Consider the following 18,608-nt stretch of genomic DNA (forward strand, 5'->3'; position numbering starts at 1 on the left):
AAGTTATTTCACTCACTGGACGTTGAACGTTTATCAAGAGGTGTAGATGCACTAAGGGCCTAAGCGACATGCCTCCACTTAGTCGCAGGAAGTGACTTTGGGGCGCGGTGTGACATGTCGCCTCTCTTTAAGTTTTAGTGCCTACTCTGACTTTCCAATGGAATTTCTTCTGCCAGTTGAATGCCAGAGCTTGTCGAGCTCAACGTCAATTTTTTTGGAGCCAGCTTCAAAACTATCTTAAACCAAAATTCAACACACATTTAATCTCCTAAACAAAATTCAACGTCATCTAATCTCATTAACTCCTGCTCAATGCTTCTTACTTCCAAAACTCACCTTTTTAGCTTGATCCATCCCACACACAACAATTTTTTGTGGTTGGAATTTTATTTTGGGCATGTTGATATGAAGTTTTTTTTCAAGCATTTATAAAATAAACGAGACTAGGAGTGACAAAATAATATGCCTTTGCTTTGGGTTTTGAGGTTAAAAATAATATGCCTTTGCTTTGGGTTTTGAGGTTAAAAATAATAAAAGAAATGGTTTTTTGAACCAAATAATAGGCAAAATAACACTCAAAAGAAAAATGCAAAATAACCTTAAAGTTGATAGAGATATTGGAAATTTATTGGTTTATTTGTTGTTAATTTGGAAGAGATAGATAGAGGGAATTCTTACCTGTTGGATCGATTCGTTGCAATGGTGTAATCGTAAAGGGGAGTTGGAAGTACAGCTCGATCAAGCGTCGAGCACAATCACAACAATCAAGGGAGAAGAGAAGCAATTGCAGAACAGAAACAAGAACCATGTCTAGTTCCGATCCCGACAAGCTAATGATCAAAGCCGATAAATTGTTAGTTTTCTTCATTTCTTCATTTTCTCATCTGACTTCTTTCAACTTCGTTTTGTTTCTTATTAACTTCATGAACGGTGCCGAGCTTCTGAGGTTCTTATGGGATTTGGTTTTTTTTTTTTTTTTCTTTTAGTTTTGATTATGGATTTTGTAAGGGCTAGTTTGAAGTACCTTTCAGAAATGGGAAGGAAAATGAAAAATGTAATCAATGAGCCTAGGACAATGTGGGTTTTAAGCCATGCTTAATGTTGATGTGTAATTCTAGTGTTAGTTTCGAGGTGGATCGGATGGGTAGTTCATTTTTCAGGATCCATCTTTGAACTTATCCATTAAGTTTTCTTTGATTTATATTCATTTTCTTTATTTCCTGTAAAATCTATAGAACAAAACTCAGTATGACAAGATGGAGTGCTGATTGGAAAAGTGCTACTGTCCTCTATGAGCAGGCCGGTATGTTTATTTTCTATTCATGCAGTTACTTAAGCTCTCTAATGTGTTGCAAGATCATGAAACTTGCAGATTTTTGTATTACTTGTTATAATCTGTTCTCCCCAGATGATTTTAAATAAGAATCTGTCTTCTTTGCCTTAGCAAATGCATACCGGGTCCGAAATAACCATGAGAAAGCAAAGATTGCTTTTGAAAAAGCTTCAAAAGGGCAAGAGATGCTCTCCTCGTATCCTTGTTTCTAGAATTGGTTAATGGCTCTTTGGCCTGCATTCATTTATTTCTTGACCTTTGTTTTCTCCCTTTAAGTCCTTACTACTAATCAGACCCTGGGATGCCGCTAAGCATATGGAATCTGCTGGTGCTCTCGCAAAGGAACTTGGTAACTTGACTGAAGTTGCTGACTTTTACAGAAGAGCATCAGAGTTGTATGTTTTGTGTGGAAGATCTCAACCTGCATCTGATGCTTTATCAAAGGGTGCTCAGTAAGTTTATGTTTTATGCAACTTCACATAATTTTTGTCATTCAACCAAATTGCTTGAAACTAGATTTCTTCTTTTGTATCCTTTTATTCTTAACTAAATTGTTTCTAAACCACATAAAGGCTCTAAGTTAGCTTCGTGCAGTTGACAACATTATCAAAAATAAATTATATATAATTTTATACCTATAGTTTTTTTCAGTAGTTCTCTAGTAGAATCTTGGTTGTTTATGTTTCTTTGCCATTGCTGTTTCTCTAGCAGTAGGTTTCTGTCACCCAATTGAACAGCAGTTTCTTTCCTGCAAATTTTTTTAGAAAAATATCTTTGCGTTTAACGTACTTGACCTCTATGTTGACTCAATTAGTTTATATTCACCACAACTCCTTATCGTTTATGCCTACTGTTCTTCTTATACACAATTGCATTTGCCTTTTATTTGTTCATTCATGCTTGAGCAGCCACAGGTTAAAAACAAGAATAATAAAAAAGCTCCTCATTGAACTATTGCATCCTCCCTTCACTGGAATGGATGAACCATAACTGTAACTTAAGGGAATATGTCATTGCTTTTATATTTTACAAACATACAAGTTGATATAAGTACATCTTGCCATAAATTCCCTTGAGCATTTTAATTATATATCTCCTTACAGTGCTTTGGAAGATAGCAAGCCAGATGAAGCTATCACATTATACACTGAAGCCTGTACACTTCTGGAAGACGACGGCAGGGAACAAATGGCCTTTGATTTATATCGAGATGCCACAAGTGTTTTTGTAAAATTAGAGAAGTAAGTTTCAAGTAATTTTGAAACTGCCATAATCAAAATCTTAAAGTATTAACTTATTAGTTAGTTCACTATCTTATTATTTGCTATTTTATAATGAAATTTTTATTACCCATGTGCTGTCGAAACTACAATAAACGTTGTAGTAAAGGTGACAGCTAAACTTGCCCCTTGGACCCTAGGCCTAACTCCTTTAAATTTGAAGTAAGTAAGTCCTCTGTCTAGAAGAGTTTGAGTTCTATTGTTTTGTCGAGCATATTAGGGACAAAATGACTGCTTTAATTTTAGGCAAATACTCTATTTTATGAGCAGTACCATCTTAAACCTTTTAAAGTTTAAATATGAAATTTGAATCTTTCGTATCACTGTATCCTCAATTGTTTTCAAGTTCAGCTAATCTGTTTCTCATTTGATGCAATTATCTGTTTCTTTTAGCCAATTAATTGGGTATAGGCTTCTCTTGTACTTTGTTGTCCTATAACATCTTTTCAGAAGATATTGCTCTTTTTAAACTTTAAAGATACTATTGAACTGTTAATCTATTCCTAATACTCGGTAAATCTTAGGTCATGTATGAGCTTCCTTGTGTTCGTACATAGAAGGTTTAATTGCTGATAGACAGTATTGTCTTTTTCCATGTAGATATTCTGATGCTGCGGAATTGCTGTTGCGATGGGGTCTGGCAGCTGATAAATGCAATGCTGTCCATAGCCAGGGGAAGGTGGGAGCTATCTACTTCTTGAATTTTCTTATATTAATGTGCTACAATTTTTTCCTCTTCATTGAAACCAGCATGTTAAATGAGTTGCCAGGAAGATAACTGTCAGCTTTCTATCACATTGATCGTTTTCAGCCTTCCTCGGTGGATTTATGGGCTAATTTACAGCAGTCAATGATGTTTGAAAAGACTTTCCAATTGACATAAATGGAAGTTTAATATATACATATATATACATTTTTTTTTTTTTGTTTCTTTTTATTAATCAAGAAAATTTTCGTAGAAAGAGAGCGATCTCTAATCTCTATCAGGAAATGGAGCTTATTATGATTTGCTAATAATACATTTATTAATTCCAGGCATATCTTAGTGCCATCATTGTTTACCTTTACGCGCATGACTTCAAACAAGCTGAGAAGTGCTACAATGACTGTTCACAGTGAGTACAAATTCTGAACTATGCCATGGCTTTCTTTTCATCTGCTTCATGGACTTTTATGCTTTATATTACATGATTAAAGCCAAGGTGGGTCATTTTCAAGTTAGCCTTTGGTAGATACTAATTATATACCAGATTTGGATTCACTTGATCTAAGAAGCACAAACATGGACACAGATACGACAAGAAACGGCAATTGCCAATTTCTAAAATACTAAGACACAGACATCTATTGGGGATACACCATTTTTTAAAATTGTTTTTTTAGAATATGTGTGCATTTAAGCTAAAATACTAAATGGGCTCCACTAAAAAAGCATAAAATGTCAACTGTCAAGTTCATTAATCATTGTCATCCAAACATTTAACAAATAATAAAAAAATATATATATGAGTTTCAACTTTGAAGATAGGAAAAAAAAATGGATTGATGAGTAAAAGGCAGTGGGCAGTAGGTAAAAGTACATATTGCAAATACCAACAGGCAGGGCTGGCAGAAACTTTTGCTCCAGCGAGAACTGGGAAGGCATTGTTTTTGATGCAGTTACTCGGAAGCAAGACAAGGTGGGGGATGGTTTTTTACTCTAAAAAGGAAGATAAATGAACTTTAACTTTGGCCCAAATTTTAAACAATTTTCTTTATTTTTTTTTCAGTGTGTCCGTGAAGTGTCCACTTTGTGTCCGAAATTAAAAAAAAAAAAAAAAAAAATGCAAATTGGGTATGTTAGACACGTGTCCACTGCATGTTCGACACTGATATCACCTCATATGAATTTTGTGCTTCTCAGCACTTGATAAGAGGAATTGTAAATGAGATCCACTTTTAATAGAATCCTCAGCATCTGTTTCTATAAGTTGATAATTATGTCCTTGAGTTCAAAATGAGATCTTTGAAATTAAGAAGTGTCTGCATTGATTATTATCTCGATTATATTGTTTTATAGTTGTACAAGATGGGACATTTTGCTCAACTCAATACCAATCAAGTCCAGCAAATGATAAATGTCTGTTGTGTAGACTTAGTATTGGACAAAGATAGTAGTCATGAGTGTTGGGCAAATTGGACAGGAACAAGGTGAAGAGAGTCTTGAGAGTCTTTGTAATAAAGACTAAATCAGATGCATGTATATGCCTTCCTCTTTCTTTATTTTGTATAAATTAGCGGCACACTGATGATATTTAGTCAGATAGATACGATGCACATATGTGCATTTTCGTATCTTAATCAATATTAAATACATAAAAGCAGCGGAGTAGCCCAATTGATCTTCCCCTAATCTGAAAAACAAGCTAGTTGAGGCTAACTCTCCGTGACCACCTGCAGAATGGTTTGCACTCTTCTCCCTTCGTACATGGGCCAAGTGTTATTTTTTGGTTGATTTTTTCTTTCGACTTAGATAAATTCTTAGGAGTTTTTAAGCTTCCGAGAGATCAAAATAGGCTTTCCGTATCCAAGATAAAACTGGTGATGGATAATCTTTCATTCTTTAGTGTATTTAATTTTGAAAAAAGGGAATTGTTCCATTTTAATATTTTATTGCACATGACATCCTGAAAAGGTACTTACAGGTTGAAATTCTTTTATTTTCTCTTTGCAGAGTTGATGCTTTTACGAGAACTGACCAATACCGTGCTGCTAGTAAGCTATTATCTGCTTATAGGGAAGGCGATGTTGAGGAAATCAAGCGTGTGGCTCAGTCAAGCACTATTTCTCATCTTGATCATGTGGTAAATGTTTTTCCATGCTGTTTTCCATTTTCAGTTGATGAAAATGGTTGAATATGAAAGCTTTTTTTATTAACTACAATCAGTGAACCAGAACATCCTTTAATTCTCATGGGAAAAATTCCCCATTTTGAAAAGGAAGAGATAGAAGGGCAAAGAAAATGTAACTTTTCTTTGAAACTTCAACGTGCCGAAGAAAACATGATAATAAAGAAATGAGAACATTGTGTTGAGGGTTTAGGGTTTATGATAATAAAGAAATGTGAACTTTGTGTTGAAACACGGTAAACAAGGACAGGGAGAAAACAACCATCCAAGCATTTTTTCCCTTATAGTTATGTTTTCACTTTGGTATTCGAAACAAGTGAAAGACTTCATTACCTTGACATATAATTAAATGCAACAATGAGAAATTTCCCAAAATTTTGGTTCAAAATTGATTTTGTATGACCAATGGGCTTCTACATCAAGTTATAGAAACTTAAAAGTTTCTCGGTTCCTCCAAAGCTATTTCCTCTGCTACTCTTTATTCATAGCAATTAAAATGTACCCAGAACATTTCAATTCATGACTTTCCAAATAATTTGCCCAACCGACTTCACTTCGAAATTATGTAAAGAAATGTTAGATGTAGCTGTTGTAGCTTGTAGCGTTATCAGTTTTGCTTTGTATTGTTGTGTTACCTACTTTGAACAAAATAAAATTCCTGCAGATTATCAGGCTTGCTAGAAAACTGCCTACAGGTGATGTGAGTGCCCTGAAGACTGATACGACTGAAGACCAAGAAGAAGCACTGGATGAAAATGATCTCACATGATCTTTGGAATCATAAACTGCCACATATTTTCAGAACTTTGTTTTAAAAGATAATGGTTTCAACTTGCAATTATAGAGTGTAATTACTTTCTAAGAAATTTGTGTGAAAAATTATACCATGCGTGGGTTTTACTTGAAAAGCAAATGAAAAGCCATTAAACAGCTGAAGTTCTGTTTGCCAATTGTTCACCTTAGCCCTTGGGACTTGTGTACATAATATTAAAACATGGAAAAGAGAATGTCTAAACTCAGTTCTAATTTTCCCTACGTCCATTTCTATCCTTATCTAGAAATAAGTACAAATATTCTTGTTCCTCTTATTAGTTTGCAGATGAGATAACTTGTTGAAGAGAAAACCTGAAAAGAAGCGACGTAATTTAGTGAGCAAGCACCTCAGCACTTCATTGTTCATGAGCAGTCAAAGGCCTATGCTTGCTTTTTTTCCTTAATCGCAGAGGTATGGAAGTTATAACTTACATGGAAACGCTTTTGACTCCTCCTGACACACTAAAACTGATTAGTTGATCGAAGGGTATCGGCTCCAACAGACAGGGTAATTCCATTCCTTATTTCTCTGAAGTTTTCAATTTTTAGCATCTAGAGTAACTAAGGTCCACATTTATAGTTGAAAATAGTCCATGATTCTAAATTCACACCATGTTTAACTTGAATCTGTTACCGGCTTGAATATGAATAAGGAACCATATCTTCCTTGCACAAAGTGGTTGGTTGTTCAATTTGCTCCCCTCATGACACCATGGTAGGTCAAAATTAGTCGCATATTTGTGGTCATTTGAAGTTGGCCTTCGGAGTGATTAGTGTACCAGAGCTTCTTATGATTGTGGGAAAAACCTAATACTTTACATCCTCTTTAAAATTGCTCTTAGGGCTATAACATTAAAGGGTTTTTTCCACCTGACCTCCTGGACTCTTAGACCACCTGATTCGATATTATGTTAAATCACTAATTAATCCAACAACTTAAGTTTTTGGGTCAATAAGTGATTTAGAATACCTTATGAGACAATACCACGTGGAAAGCTAGATTGCCCATGGAGAAAAGGGAATGGATATACAAAATGGTAGACGATTATACCGTCTGGTTGATTTATAGGCAACGTGTTTTGAATGGATACATGCTTAGGTCGAGAATGTCGCTAATTTAGGTGGGACTGGAAGAGCGTGGGAAGCTTTGCATCCATGAGAGCCAAAAGGCTGGTTGCACAGAATTGCTTTTAGGTTTCTTTTAGCTTAGAACACTGTTGCTGGATTTTTTTTGGAGGATGTTTACGATTAACCCAAATATCTTGAGATATAATAGGTAAACAAGGTACAAGATAAATCAAGTAATTTGAGGTACTTGGGCCTTCCCAATCTTGAGATCACTTTGAAGCCCTAATTCATTCACCAAAATATTGTCTGTTTTCTCCATTATCCCCCAGTTTAGAACCAATTAGAACACCCTAATAGTGTTCCTATCAATTTCTTTAGTGTTGAGAAATTTTACCAGGTCATATTTCGATAGAATATCGCTCATCAAGGACTTGACTTTGAAGAAGAGGCCAAGTTAAGCTTGCACAAACTAAGTCAAAAGTTGGTTTAATTCACCACCACAAGTCATCTCTACTGGCAAAAAGTTAATGCATTGAGTAGGTAGGTTAGGAATTGCATCCCCATCCTTGCTTCCAAGTTTATCAAGATTTTGTTGCATTTCAACCCTATTTTACTAATAGTAGAAAATAGTGGGGTTGAAGTGTGTTATTTTATATTTGTTAGGTGTTAGATATATCTAATTTAGTTATTTTACAATTGGTAGTTGATGTCAATTCAAAGGGTACGTCAATTATCACGATTATTCATTTCTCCAACTCACAATGGTTTAAGTAAAAGAACAAAAAAAAAAAACTTGATTGATAGTAACTAAACATAGCAAGAGAATGTATGTTTACGATCTATAAAAATTGATGAATAGTACTGAATGTTTACATAAGTTTTGGTTTCGTGGGCACATGGTTCAATTTTTTTCTACACCTTTAAAGTAGCTTTTTCAGTCATATGATCATTGAATTATGTACTTATAAACTATTTTAAGTTTGAGTTTGATTTTTATAGGATATTTTTAATGGTTAGGTTGATTGTATTATGATTTTTATTATTATTAGCAGTGTTATTATTCTTTTTTTTGCATTTGGGTGTGGTTAATTAAATGTTCTTTTCTATTTTTTATTTTTATCACGTATAGCATCTGTTTATAATTTCCTAAAATTTGGGGTTTTCTTGTACTTTCTTTCACGAAGAACGATACTTCTTTAATATTGTGAACTTGTTCATTTCATAGAGGTGAAAACTCTATAGTGAATTGCTACCATTTAATTCTACTTCAGTTCTTTAAAAAAAGTTGATAGTTTAGGATGCTGTTGCTCATAAGTAGACATGTGAATGAAACCAACTTTAATTGATATTTTCATTCATTATATGCTTTAGACAGATGTTGTGGAAAGCCACACAAGCATGTTATGCTTCTCTTGGTTTAGCTAAAGAATAAAGAATAAGACTCATTTGGTGTAGTCAGACAGTAAGCAAAACACATTTTTTTACAATATGTCACATACGAAAATTAACAATTATATTCAAGGTCATTCGTACAACAAATTTTATGTTGTTGAGCTAACAAATTTTATGTTGTTGAGCTATGTTTAATTTAACATGTTAATGGTATATTTATGATCGACTCATACGGAAGTTATTGATACAATAATAAAGAAGTTGAGAGAGAATAAGATTACGAGAGGTTTGAAATAAGCGTACCTAATTTCGTCTGAATGGTAACCAAAAAAGAAAGAAACGTTAAGAAGTTCATCAATGTAAACTTTAGCCTATGGTTTGTTACTTAAAAATTAGAAAGTACGAAATTAAATAAGCAATTTACTTTTCGATCAGACTAAATCCTATGAAAATCCAATTGTATAATTTAAAATTAAATCATTCTCTATCATTTAAAATTGATCAAGATTTTGGATTGGAAATCCCTTAAAATCATCAGATTCCAAATATGTAATTAGTGTGAAAGAAACAATCAGATTGATTTAAGGAGAGAACTGTTTGTAATCAATCCACCAAACACTTTTCCAAAAAAAATTCCAGTTGTTTCTCAGTTTCCTTCGATGAAAAGTCTTTAAAGCCAATACAAAAAAAAAAAAAAAACTTGGAAGGAAGATGAGATTCCATGGATGGGAAGGGAAGAGAACGTGGTCAATGGAAGTGTTTGGATGATTATCCTACTAATGTGTGTATAATATATTAACAAATTTTAAAAGTAGAATTTTAATAACAAAGTGGTCAAATCTATACATTCACATCTAGTCGTGTTTCTTTCTCAATCAAAGAATATTGGTCAAAAATGGCAACCAGAGTCATCAATACCAATCTGATACCACTAGCACTTGTTACAGAATTAGCTGAGTTTGAATCGAAGATCAAAGAGAGAGACAAGCTCTGGACTCTGGTAAACCAATATCCTAGCAGTACATGGAATTGGTGAGAGTAAGACTGACAATTACACATATAGTCAGCAAAATTAGCAGCATTTCCTACGACGAGAGCAGCACCAATCATATCGATCACGATCAATGTCGAGATGGCACTGAGCCTGTCAAATAGCAAATCTCAGACAGCTAGCTGAAAAGCCAGCAGATAACTTAACTTGTGCACAGAGTAAAGCTAGGAATAGGATCTCCCATTCCAATTATGAATCGTTAGAGAGAGAGAATAAACTCGATAAATGACCGAGGACGAACTAATAAAGCTTTAATTAGAAAGAATGATGGCTACTATATCTTTTTACTTAACTATCTATCTACACTTATCTTGTTTCTCTTTGATCAGTGATGCAAATTCTGCTCTCAATTCAGTAGTTTGCGAATCTGTGCAGAATATGGTCTGCAGCACGCTCAATTCTTCAGGATTTGCTTTGTTTAACAGCCCCTTTAACACTGATCGAACTTGCACTTCATTTTGATGATGTCTTTCCATTCCTATAGTTGGAGTGACAGTTTCATCCTCTTCCCTATTGATATCAAAAGTAGTTGCACTTGTTTCGCCCCAACAGAAATTCAATCCTAAAGCAGAACTTTCGCAGAAAGTGTTGTCACCTGAATTTGCGGGTATTGCCTGCTGCTTCCGGTGGTTCCAGTACTCCATACACTGGTGTGTAGGATCAAGAGCCTCGATAGCCTGAAATAAGAAATTAGAAGCAGAGAATGAAAATAATGACAAAACCACAAACCAATCGATATTGTGAAGAGACTGACATCGATCTTGCTCAGGTGACAAATAATTTGGATAAAGGTATTTAAGCAGGGTCCTACCTGAATAACATGAGGTGAAAGAAATCCAAACATTTCAAGCCCATCAACTTCCTTCAAAAGCTGCCCAGGAAGTCTGCCTCCCGATCTAAGGTTATGTCTTTCGATTTCTCTGTTTATTCTTTGTACTACCATGTCCCAACATTTGGTTGCTGAGACGTTAGTGAAGTTTTCACCAGGAGATTCTTCCAAGGTAACCTGAATGTAATTCCACACAATGAACAATCAATACATAAGCAATTTCCTTACAACTCTCAAACTGAGACTGTCCTGTAAAAGCTACTATGCTAGGTTCTGCTGAACAAATCTCTCGTCTTCTTTCTCTTCTTTACTAGCGTGAAAGAACAAGCATGTTAGAAAAAACCAAGTGAAATTTCTGTTTCTCCTGAATACTTGAGCATGAAACTGGGAAGGCACAAAGAGGAAATACCTAACTTTTGCACATTTCAAGGAAAACAAAGCTACGAAAATATGAAATATGAAATCGTAGAAGCAGAGGAGGTAACTAACCTTGAACAGAGGTCCCAGGAGTCCAGCATCAAGAACTTCTGATGTGTAGGTAACAATACTAGTTGGATCAAGCACACTCAAGAATTTAACTCGACTTCTAAAACCTGAAGAATTCATAGAAAACAATGATCAAAAGGGAACACTCTGTATTAGGAAATCAAAGCAAATTATTTGGCAGTGTTAAATAATTTATGTAATACCTTTTGGAAATATGGCCTTCTCGCAGTGCCAAGGCTTTCCAAACATAATAGTTCCAATATTTAAAGGTTCAACAAAAGGAAACGTTTTCAAATGAGAACTTGACCAAGAAGGTATCCTTTTATCCAAATGTTCTGAAGTTTCTACTTTTGAGCAATTGTTGTATGGAAATGCTGAGTGCAACTGCGACTGCGACTGCGAAAGGTCAACTCCAAACAACTTACTGGCATTAGATCCGCATATTCTCACACCATCTTTTACACTTGAAGAGTAATCATGAGCTGGAAGAGTGGTTACATGATCAGTGTCCAGATCCATCAACTCTGATTCATGTGCTGCTTTACAAATGTATTTTTGTTCAAACACCAAAGGGTACGTTTCCTCCAAATCAATGATTGTCTTGGTATCAGATATGTGGGGCCCACAGTTAGCATTCCCTTCAGAAATTATGTCAACGTTCAAGTCAATGCAACCCTCCTGCTCCACCTTCTTGCCTTTATTTATTAACATTTCACTATTTACATTGTCATTCTGACTATCTGAACTAAGGTTGGAATTATTAAGGCTAAGTGATCCACGGTGAGACTCTGATTGCACTACTTCTGAAGAAGCATGGCTAGAGGAACTGCAGGGGACGTCTGATCTTTTTAGCTTATCTGTTATTTGTGGGGACCAAGATGGTTTGTCATTTAATCCGCTGTCCAACTCCACCTTAGCTACAGATTCATTGTCCTTTTCCATTTTACAGTATCTTGAGGCCCATTCTTTAATGGCATCTAATCCCCCTTCCAATGCTTCGACAAGTGTGTGCAACTCATTTATACTGTAGCGAAAGAGCACACTCCTGTCATCTACTTGACACGAACAAAAGTTACTAGCATGCTTAAGGCATGAGAACCGATCAGGGGAACACTTGCACGAGGTTGAAGAGAGATACAAGTCATAGAAGCAGGCATAACACTCTCTTTCACTTTTGCAATCAATCTCACTTTCCATCTTTTGCAACTTCATATTAGTTGGGAGGCAATTCATTCTTTCCTCCTCCATCTTCACTCTTGTCTACGAAGATGGACATGATAACATCAGTTTTATAGTACAGCAGGAATTAATTATCAAGCCATACATACAGCTTACTCAGTGCCACGTTCATATAGACAATATAATTGCAAACAGAGGATATTGGGGGAAGAGAAAGAAAGCTTTACCTTGATCACTTTTGTAAGATCTCCATCTATTCCACAGACACTTTTCCAATTAAGATTATTTGGAGTTTTCTTTTCTAGAACTAGTATCTCCCAAAGGGCCTGGGTAGCTTCCCGAGCTGAACCAAATAATAGTTTATCATGTGAAAGTGATGTCCTATGTCGTTGCGCACTATAAAGTTCTACAGCATTTTGCCCATGAACCAACCAGTCAACCGGTGCCACATTCACAGCCTCAGCACAGTTGAAACCACAATTAAATCCTGCATGATATGCCCTTGGGAAGGTAAGAACAAACTCCCTGGAATTTTGGACCACTCGATATACAGGTACTCCTTCAGATTTAAGTACTGAAGGAGATAATTGAGTGACCTGTTGCAAGAAAAAAGTCATAATTCTTAAAGAGCCTTTCAAATAAGGGTTGAGAAACAGAGAGAATGCAACATAACATCACAATGGGATGCGACATAACATCACAATGGGATGCAACATAAAATGATAATGGGATGCAACATGATCTGACAGAAAGTTTGCAAGCACACCAGCTGACAAAATCAAAGTAGAAGGCTGAAACATACAAGAGTCCATTATTCTGTTGTTGATATAAAATATGTCCTGAGCATATGAAATATTTGAAAGACAATCTTAAACAACACTTTTACAACTCCAACTAAAGCAAAATGTTCATGTTTGTCAAGTTCATTCTAGCATGGTTAGAAAATCTGGCGGTTACCAATTCATGAAGTAAATCTGGCTGTTCTGCAAACAAATCAGGCAAATGTTTTTTCATTGCAGCTTCTAAAGAAGATGCATGGCTTCCAGGAACTCCATACCATACTTTTGGATCTCCCCAGTGCATATAGTTCAAAGAGTAAAGATGGTGATCTTCAACATGCTGCAAAAAATCACAACAAAAAGCCTGGAATGACTTTTGAGAAGAGAATAATAAAATTTAAATCTTCCATACACATTAGGCATATAACTAGGATAATCTACAGCAAAAAAGTGAAAAATAAAACATTTCTTAGCCACTAAGAAGTTAAGACTAAAGACTTGGAAGAAACACTTTAGTTAAGCTAGTGTGTCTGTGTCCGACATGTGTCAAACAATCGAACACTCCAATACTTGTTGGACACATATTGAACACTAGTTAAAACAATAGATGTATTCGACAAGAGTTCTACAAAGTTAACTCAGGTCCAACATTTGTTATACGTATATCGAGCACCTGACTTTAAATTAATTTTAAAAGTAAAATACATCAAACTCATGTTTTAAGCACATAGATGCATAAATGAATTGACTTTGGATTTTCTTCTGGAATAAAAATGATATATTTTGTAAAACAGAATATGTATTCTAATCGATGTCTCCTTGCCGTGTCTGTGTTAAAGGTTTTTAAAAAATGGCATGCTGCCACCTCCATCTCTGTGTTGAATCCATGCTAGTATCCATATCTATGGATCTTAAAGCTACTTATTAAGATAACAGCAGATAGACAGACTTAGCTGTCATTTTCAGCTATCAACAAACTATTGGCCATATTTTTTCTAATAGCGACATTCAAAAGATGATTGAACATACGGATTTTAGGAATAAGATACTTATAGGGAGTGGTTAAGGACGACAATTTGTTTTGACAAGCAATTTCATTCAACAAAATATATTTATGAAAGAAATGCTGAAGGTGAGAGCTAGAGATCTTCGCTCTCCTTAACAAAAGGAGATACACTTACCCAACAAAATGAGGAAAAGCACATTCCAACATATAGCCATGGCACTAGTACTCCAGATATATCACTTTCCTCAAAGCACAGAACAGAACCTTGCAAGCGAGGGAAGTTATTAAGATTCCAACCTGACTTCACATATGGATCCAAATTTCCTTCAGTTACCAGGGATGAGGCCTTGGGAAAGCCACTGCAAAATGTTGCTGATTCTATATCAGCTCCATAGTAAACCTGCAATATGGCGTAATAAAACAATATATTCACTAAAGTGCAAGCATTAAAGAAATACAAATACAAAAAGTAGTAAAAGACAACATTTCTATACCTCAACCTCGTCATTAGATTTTTCAACTATCCGCCAATATTCACCCTCTATATCCTCCACAGAAGGCTCCCATCTCTTGCTAGATTCAATATCAAAATTTATATCTTCTTGAGCCTTCGTAATTCCAAAATAAGATTCCCTAAAATGATCTGCATATGCCTGGAAATCTTTAAGTGTGAAGTCTGACCCAGAATTGAATCCAAATTTTTCATCAGACTCAGAAGTAACAGTTGCTTCTACACCAAGATTGGTGCTTCTAGCTGATGTCCCTGCTTTTGATTGCCTCCTTCGCTTGCGTTTTCGGCCTCTACTTTTCTTTTTCATGGGCTCCCTATTTTGTAGCAAATCGACTTGCTGAATTCGAGTGGAAAACGTGGCATTTTCCCACTTAGATTTCTCCTTGAGAACACATGGTGGATTCCAGGAAGATGGAGGGACAATCCGGCATATACCATAAGATTCAGCTTGAGGACGAATCTTAGCTATGTACCCAAGTGTATCTTCAAATTCCTAATGAATATTCCAAGTGGAAACACAAAGAGGGTAATTGGTAAATATTCCACTTTTTTGTAACAGAGAAACACAAAGACAGCTATAAATTATGCCCCATATACAATCATTGATAAAATAATAATAAACAAAAAGAAGAAGAAGAAGTTGACCAAAAATATTTCTAATAAAGGATATAACCTCAACAGTAGGATAAAATACAGGTGCTTCATCAACTAAAGGCCTGCATGCTTCATTTGGGTCCCATCTAGCTGAAATCTGCAACATGACAAAGTAAGTGCCAATAAAGGGTATTTAATTTCCTTTTGGACAAGTTTCATACATCAATCACAATTTAAGTAAATGATATAAGAATGCAAAACATGACTCTGGAAGGAAAATATTATACAAAATTCTTGAACAAAGGAACAGCACCAAGAAGCTCAGAAACAACTCTAACAACAAATGTGTCAGGGGTCTCAACAACAATTCAATTCCCACAGCATCTAAGAATGAAGCTCAATACCTTTTGATGCTGAGGACTTCCCGACCTCTCAACAGTCTGGTTACTTTTATGACTACTCTTGGAAGACTGATCCTGGAAAAAGAAAACTCCAATGAGAAAGAATGGGGTATGAATTTAAAATTATGTCTAGCTTAGCATAAAAAAGCATATAGACATCCCGAAACAAAATCAGCTCAAAATTTGAAACGCATGAGATAATAGAGGAATAGTAAAAAATAATAGATAATCAATAAATAAATAAAATGCCCCAATGAAAAACCCAGGTTGTTTTGTGTGTCCCTTTTATATCCTTTCATTTATCCTCAATAACCTGTTTCTATCAAAACGAGAAATAAGGACATAATAATAATAATTCCCCAAAGTTAGCTCCAAACCCACTTCAAAAAAGCACAATTGGTGATAAGGCAGGGTAATTGGTAAACATTATGTTGTGAACAAATTAGAAAAAAGACCGTCAATGTTTCAAATAATGAAATAATTATAAATCGCAATGTAAAAATAAACTAGGTGCATAATAGCCAATGTACTACATTCAGAAGAAAAGGAATAAGACCTTAGAACTTCTTCTGAGAGAGAAAAAACCAATAATGGACCTTTGGGGTAGAAAACCAAAACCTACTAATCATCTAAATGAACAATTATTCTGAAAAATAGTTCTTGCAGACAATCAGGCGTATAGAAGAAAACTTTCTATAAGTTTGACATTATCAAATACAGATCATTATTAACAGTTAAGATCAGTCGAGATCATAACTTGACTTGAATTCCTAGTGGATGAATTGATAATTAAAAAATAATATTAATAACAGTTGCAGTGCCTAGGACTCGGGCTACAAAAGCACCATTCTAACCACACCAAAAATATGTTAAGAATACACCATTTTATTTTTAACATTTAACATAATTCTCCTCTAACTAGAGACAATTTAACACAAATGTTAAAAAGAATTATAATTAGCAAGCAACAATCCCATGATCACCAGGTAAACAAACAAAATTCATAATAAAATTCGAGAACAAAAGTTAAACAAGAGAAATCTATAAATTTTATTCTTAAATCGAAGGAGAAGAAGATCTATGCAATCAAAAGGTCAGATGATGATGGCGTATATAATTACAATGTCTTTGTTTACCTGAACAACAAGGATAAATATCCAACATACAATCAATTTGAAGAAAATAAATGAAAAGCTCACCCCTTTTGTCTCAGAATCTGCTTCCAATTTATTCCGGTCCATCGGCTGCAATGTCATGAAAACCTAATTCATCAACCACACACAAAAAAAACCCCATAAAAATCTGTTAAACTATTAGGGAAAAGAAGGTCCTGCATGCGCCTAATTAAGCAATCTGTAGCAATCACATATCATATTCAGAACAAAAGGTAATAAATCTAATGCTTACCCTCAATTCAAGGGAGCTACAAAAGCAAAAGCATTCCAGAAAAGAATTGTTTCTCGATTGTCTCAACCAAAGAGCTTTTACAGATGTAAATGGGTTGATTTACAAAACCACACCCTTCAAAATTACAACTGAATTCTAAGAAGAATAGAAAAAAAAAACCCCCCAAATTATAATCAATTGCATGCGTTCAATAAAACCCAGTTTCTAAAATTCCAAAAGATAAAAGGAAAAATACGAAAACATTGAAATCAAAATGGTTGATAATATTATAAAATAAAAATAATATTAAATTGACCCAGTAAAAGAAATTGTTTGGTTAGGAAGAAACGGACAATCAAAACGATTTCATTAGTAAACAAGGAATAGAAACCCCATGATTAAAATAAATAAATGAAAAAATGAAAAACGAAAGGAAAGGATAGGTTAAACGCAATCCATTGTTTGTTCAGAAAGCTTCAATAGAAAAAAGAAAAAAAAGAAACAGAAAGAAACAGAGAAACAGAATAAATTAACAAAAAGTAAGAAAAGGGTACCTGAATAAGGGTAAAGACTCAAATGGGGGTGAAGTTGAATTGAAGCCCAAACCGAAACAGCAATCCTACCTTTTCTCTCTCCTCTAAAGTAAATTAAGAAAAATGGTAGTAAAAATTAAGAAGAAATAATAATGAGGAAATAAATGATGGGAAGTAAATAAGGAAGGGAGAAGAATAAATGGGATGTAAATTCGTTTTGGAAATTGAGGAATGGATCTTTTGGGGTGCTTGAGAAATTCGTGATATGAATGAAAAAGGGAAAAGGAAAAGGAAAAGGAAAAGGAAGAGAAAGAAAGAAGAATCAGAGAAGTAGAAAGAGAAAGAAAAACCCGCTAAAAGCACGCGGTTTAACAGAAACCAGCCATGAACTGAATGAAACTCGGAGAGATGCGGCTCGTGATTCAATTCAATCCAATCCAATCCAATCCCATTAAAAACAAAAACAATAAAAGTGGTTTTTAAGAAAGGTTTACCGATTCAATGGTGAATTTCTATATATTTTTTATATATTACTTTTGAGAGAAGACTTGGATTGCAATTCAAGCAATTCCATCAAACAAACACAAGAAGAGACATGCATATACAAAGAAGGAGAAAGCATCTGCTCATATGGAACTACCTTCACCTTGAGTTCAGCAATACAAGCTTTCAATTCTTTATTTTGATTCCTATTCCTACTTCCTCTCCTTTTTCTCCAAATCTATCCCAAACTATTCTTTCTATTTTTATTTTCATTTTCGTTTGGAAAGTGTTATTTTTGGCACATTTGATCCCACTATTAAAATATTAATCTTCCCATATATTCATAAAATAGAACCCTAACATATTTCTACGCCATCACCAAAATTTCTCAAATTTATTTAGCTTAATAATCATGTTGTTTTTTTTTTTTTGGATTTTTAAAAACACACGAATTTACAAACTACATACAAAAATTTTAATCCAAATCAACCTCAAACTATCATTCTTTTTTCTATATAGGATATAATTATTTTCTATTTTCTTTTATTTACGTAATTAGTATTTCTATTTATTGTAGATGAAATAAACGACATGTT

At 34.5% G+C, this 18,608-nt stretch overlaps 2 protein-coding genes across 7 annotated transcripts; one reads left to right on the top strand and one right to left on the bottom strand.

Moving 5' to 3' along the window:
* The first annotated feature begins 547 nt into the window (after window positions 1-547).
* On the top strand, window positions 548-6,536 carry LOC101214616 (gamma-soluble NSF attachment protein). Its single transcript, XM_004135515.3, has 9 exons — window positions 548-853; window positions 1,236-1,303; window positions 1,445-1,529; window positions 1,627-1,785; window positions 2,437-2,574; window positions 3,214-3,292; window positions 3,649-3,728; window positions 5,327-5,456; window positions 6,166-6,536. The coding sequence occupies exons 1-9, from the start codon at window positions 807-809 to the stop codon at window positions 6,268-6,270; spliced, it is 891 nt and encodes a 296-aa protein (XP_004135563.1). The 5' UTR covers window positions 548-806; the 3' UTR covers window positions 6,271-6,536.
* A 3,003-nt stretch (window positions 6,537-9,539) lies between these two features.
* Window positions 9,540-17,954, bottom strand: LOC101214856 (lysine-specific demethylase JMJ18). Of its 6 annotated transcripts, none has more exons than XM_011661029.2 (13): window positions 17,880-17,954; window positions 17,551-17,633; window positions 16,810-16,872; window positions 15,614-15,685; window positions 15,289-15,366; window positions 14,599-15,108; window positions 14,280-14,504; window positions 13,277-13,438; window positions 12,547-12,915; window positions 11,344-12,400; window positions 11,144-11,247; window positions 10,637-10,831; window positions 9,540-10,502 (listed from the first exon to the last, which is right to left on the bottom strand). In XM_011661029.2, exons 3-13 carry the CDS (start codon window positions 16,864-16,866, stop codon window positions 10,122-10,124), a joined length of 3,210 nt encoding a protein of 1,069 aa, XP_011659331.1. In that variant the 5' UTR covers window positions 16,867-16,872; window positions 17,551-17,633; window positions 17,880-17,954; the 3' UTR covers window positions 9,540-10,121. The 6 variants fall into 6 exon arrangements, with proteins under 6 accessions (XP_011659331.1, XP_031744159.1, XP_011659327.1 ...); XM_031888299.1 differs by having other exon boundaries at window positions 16,810-16,854; window positions 17,880-17,940; XM_011661047.2 differs by lacking the exon at window positions 17,880-17,954 and having other exon boundaries at window positions 10,172-10,335; window positions 10,421-10,502; window positions 17,551-17,873.
* Window positions 17,955-18,608: the final 654 nt, after the last annotated feature.

This window comes from Cucumis sativus, chromosome 1 (assembly GCF_000004075.3).
Source record: "Cucumis sativus cultivar 9930 chromosome 1, Cucumber_9930_V3, whole genome shotgun sequence".
In the NCBI taxonomy this organism is placed as follows: Eukaryota; Viridiplantae; Streptophyta; class Magnoliopsida; order Cucurbitales; family Cucurbitaceae; genus Cucumis; species Cucumis sativus.

Coding starts and splice junctions, on each gene's coding strand:
- LOC101214616 (XM_004135515.3), top strand. CDS start 807: ATGTCTAGTTCCGATCCCGACAAGCTAATGATCAAAGCCGATAAATT. Junction 1,530..1,626: donor GGGCAAGAGATGCTCTCCTC/GTATCCTTGTTT, acceptor ACTACTAATCAG/ACCCTGGGATGCCGCTAAGC. Junction 1,786..2,436: donor GCTTTATCAAAGGGTGCTCA/GTAAGTTTATGT, acceptor ATCTCCTTACAG/TGCTTTGGAAGATAGCAAGC.
- LOC101214856 (XM_011661029.2), bottom strand. CDS start 16,866: ATGACATTGCAGCCGATGGACCGGAATAAATTGGAAGCAGATTCTGAG. Junction 14,505..14,598: donor AATCTAATGACGAGGTTGAG/GTATAGAAATGT, acceptor GCCATATTGCAG/GTTTACTATGGAGCTGATAT. Junction 10,503..10,636: donor TTTCACCTCATGTTATTCAG/GTAGGACCCTGC, acceptor TTCTTATTTCAG/GCTATCGAGGCTCTTGATCC.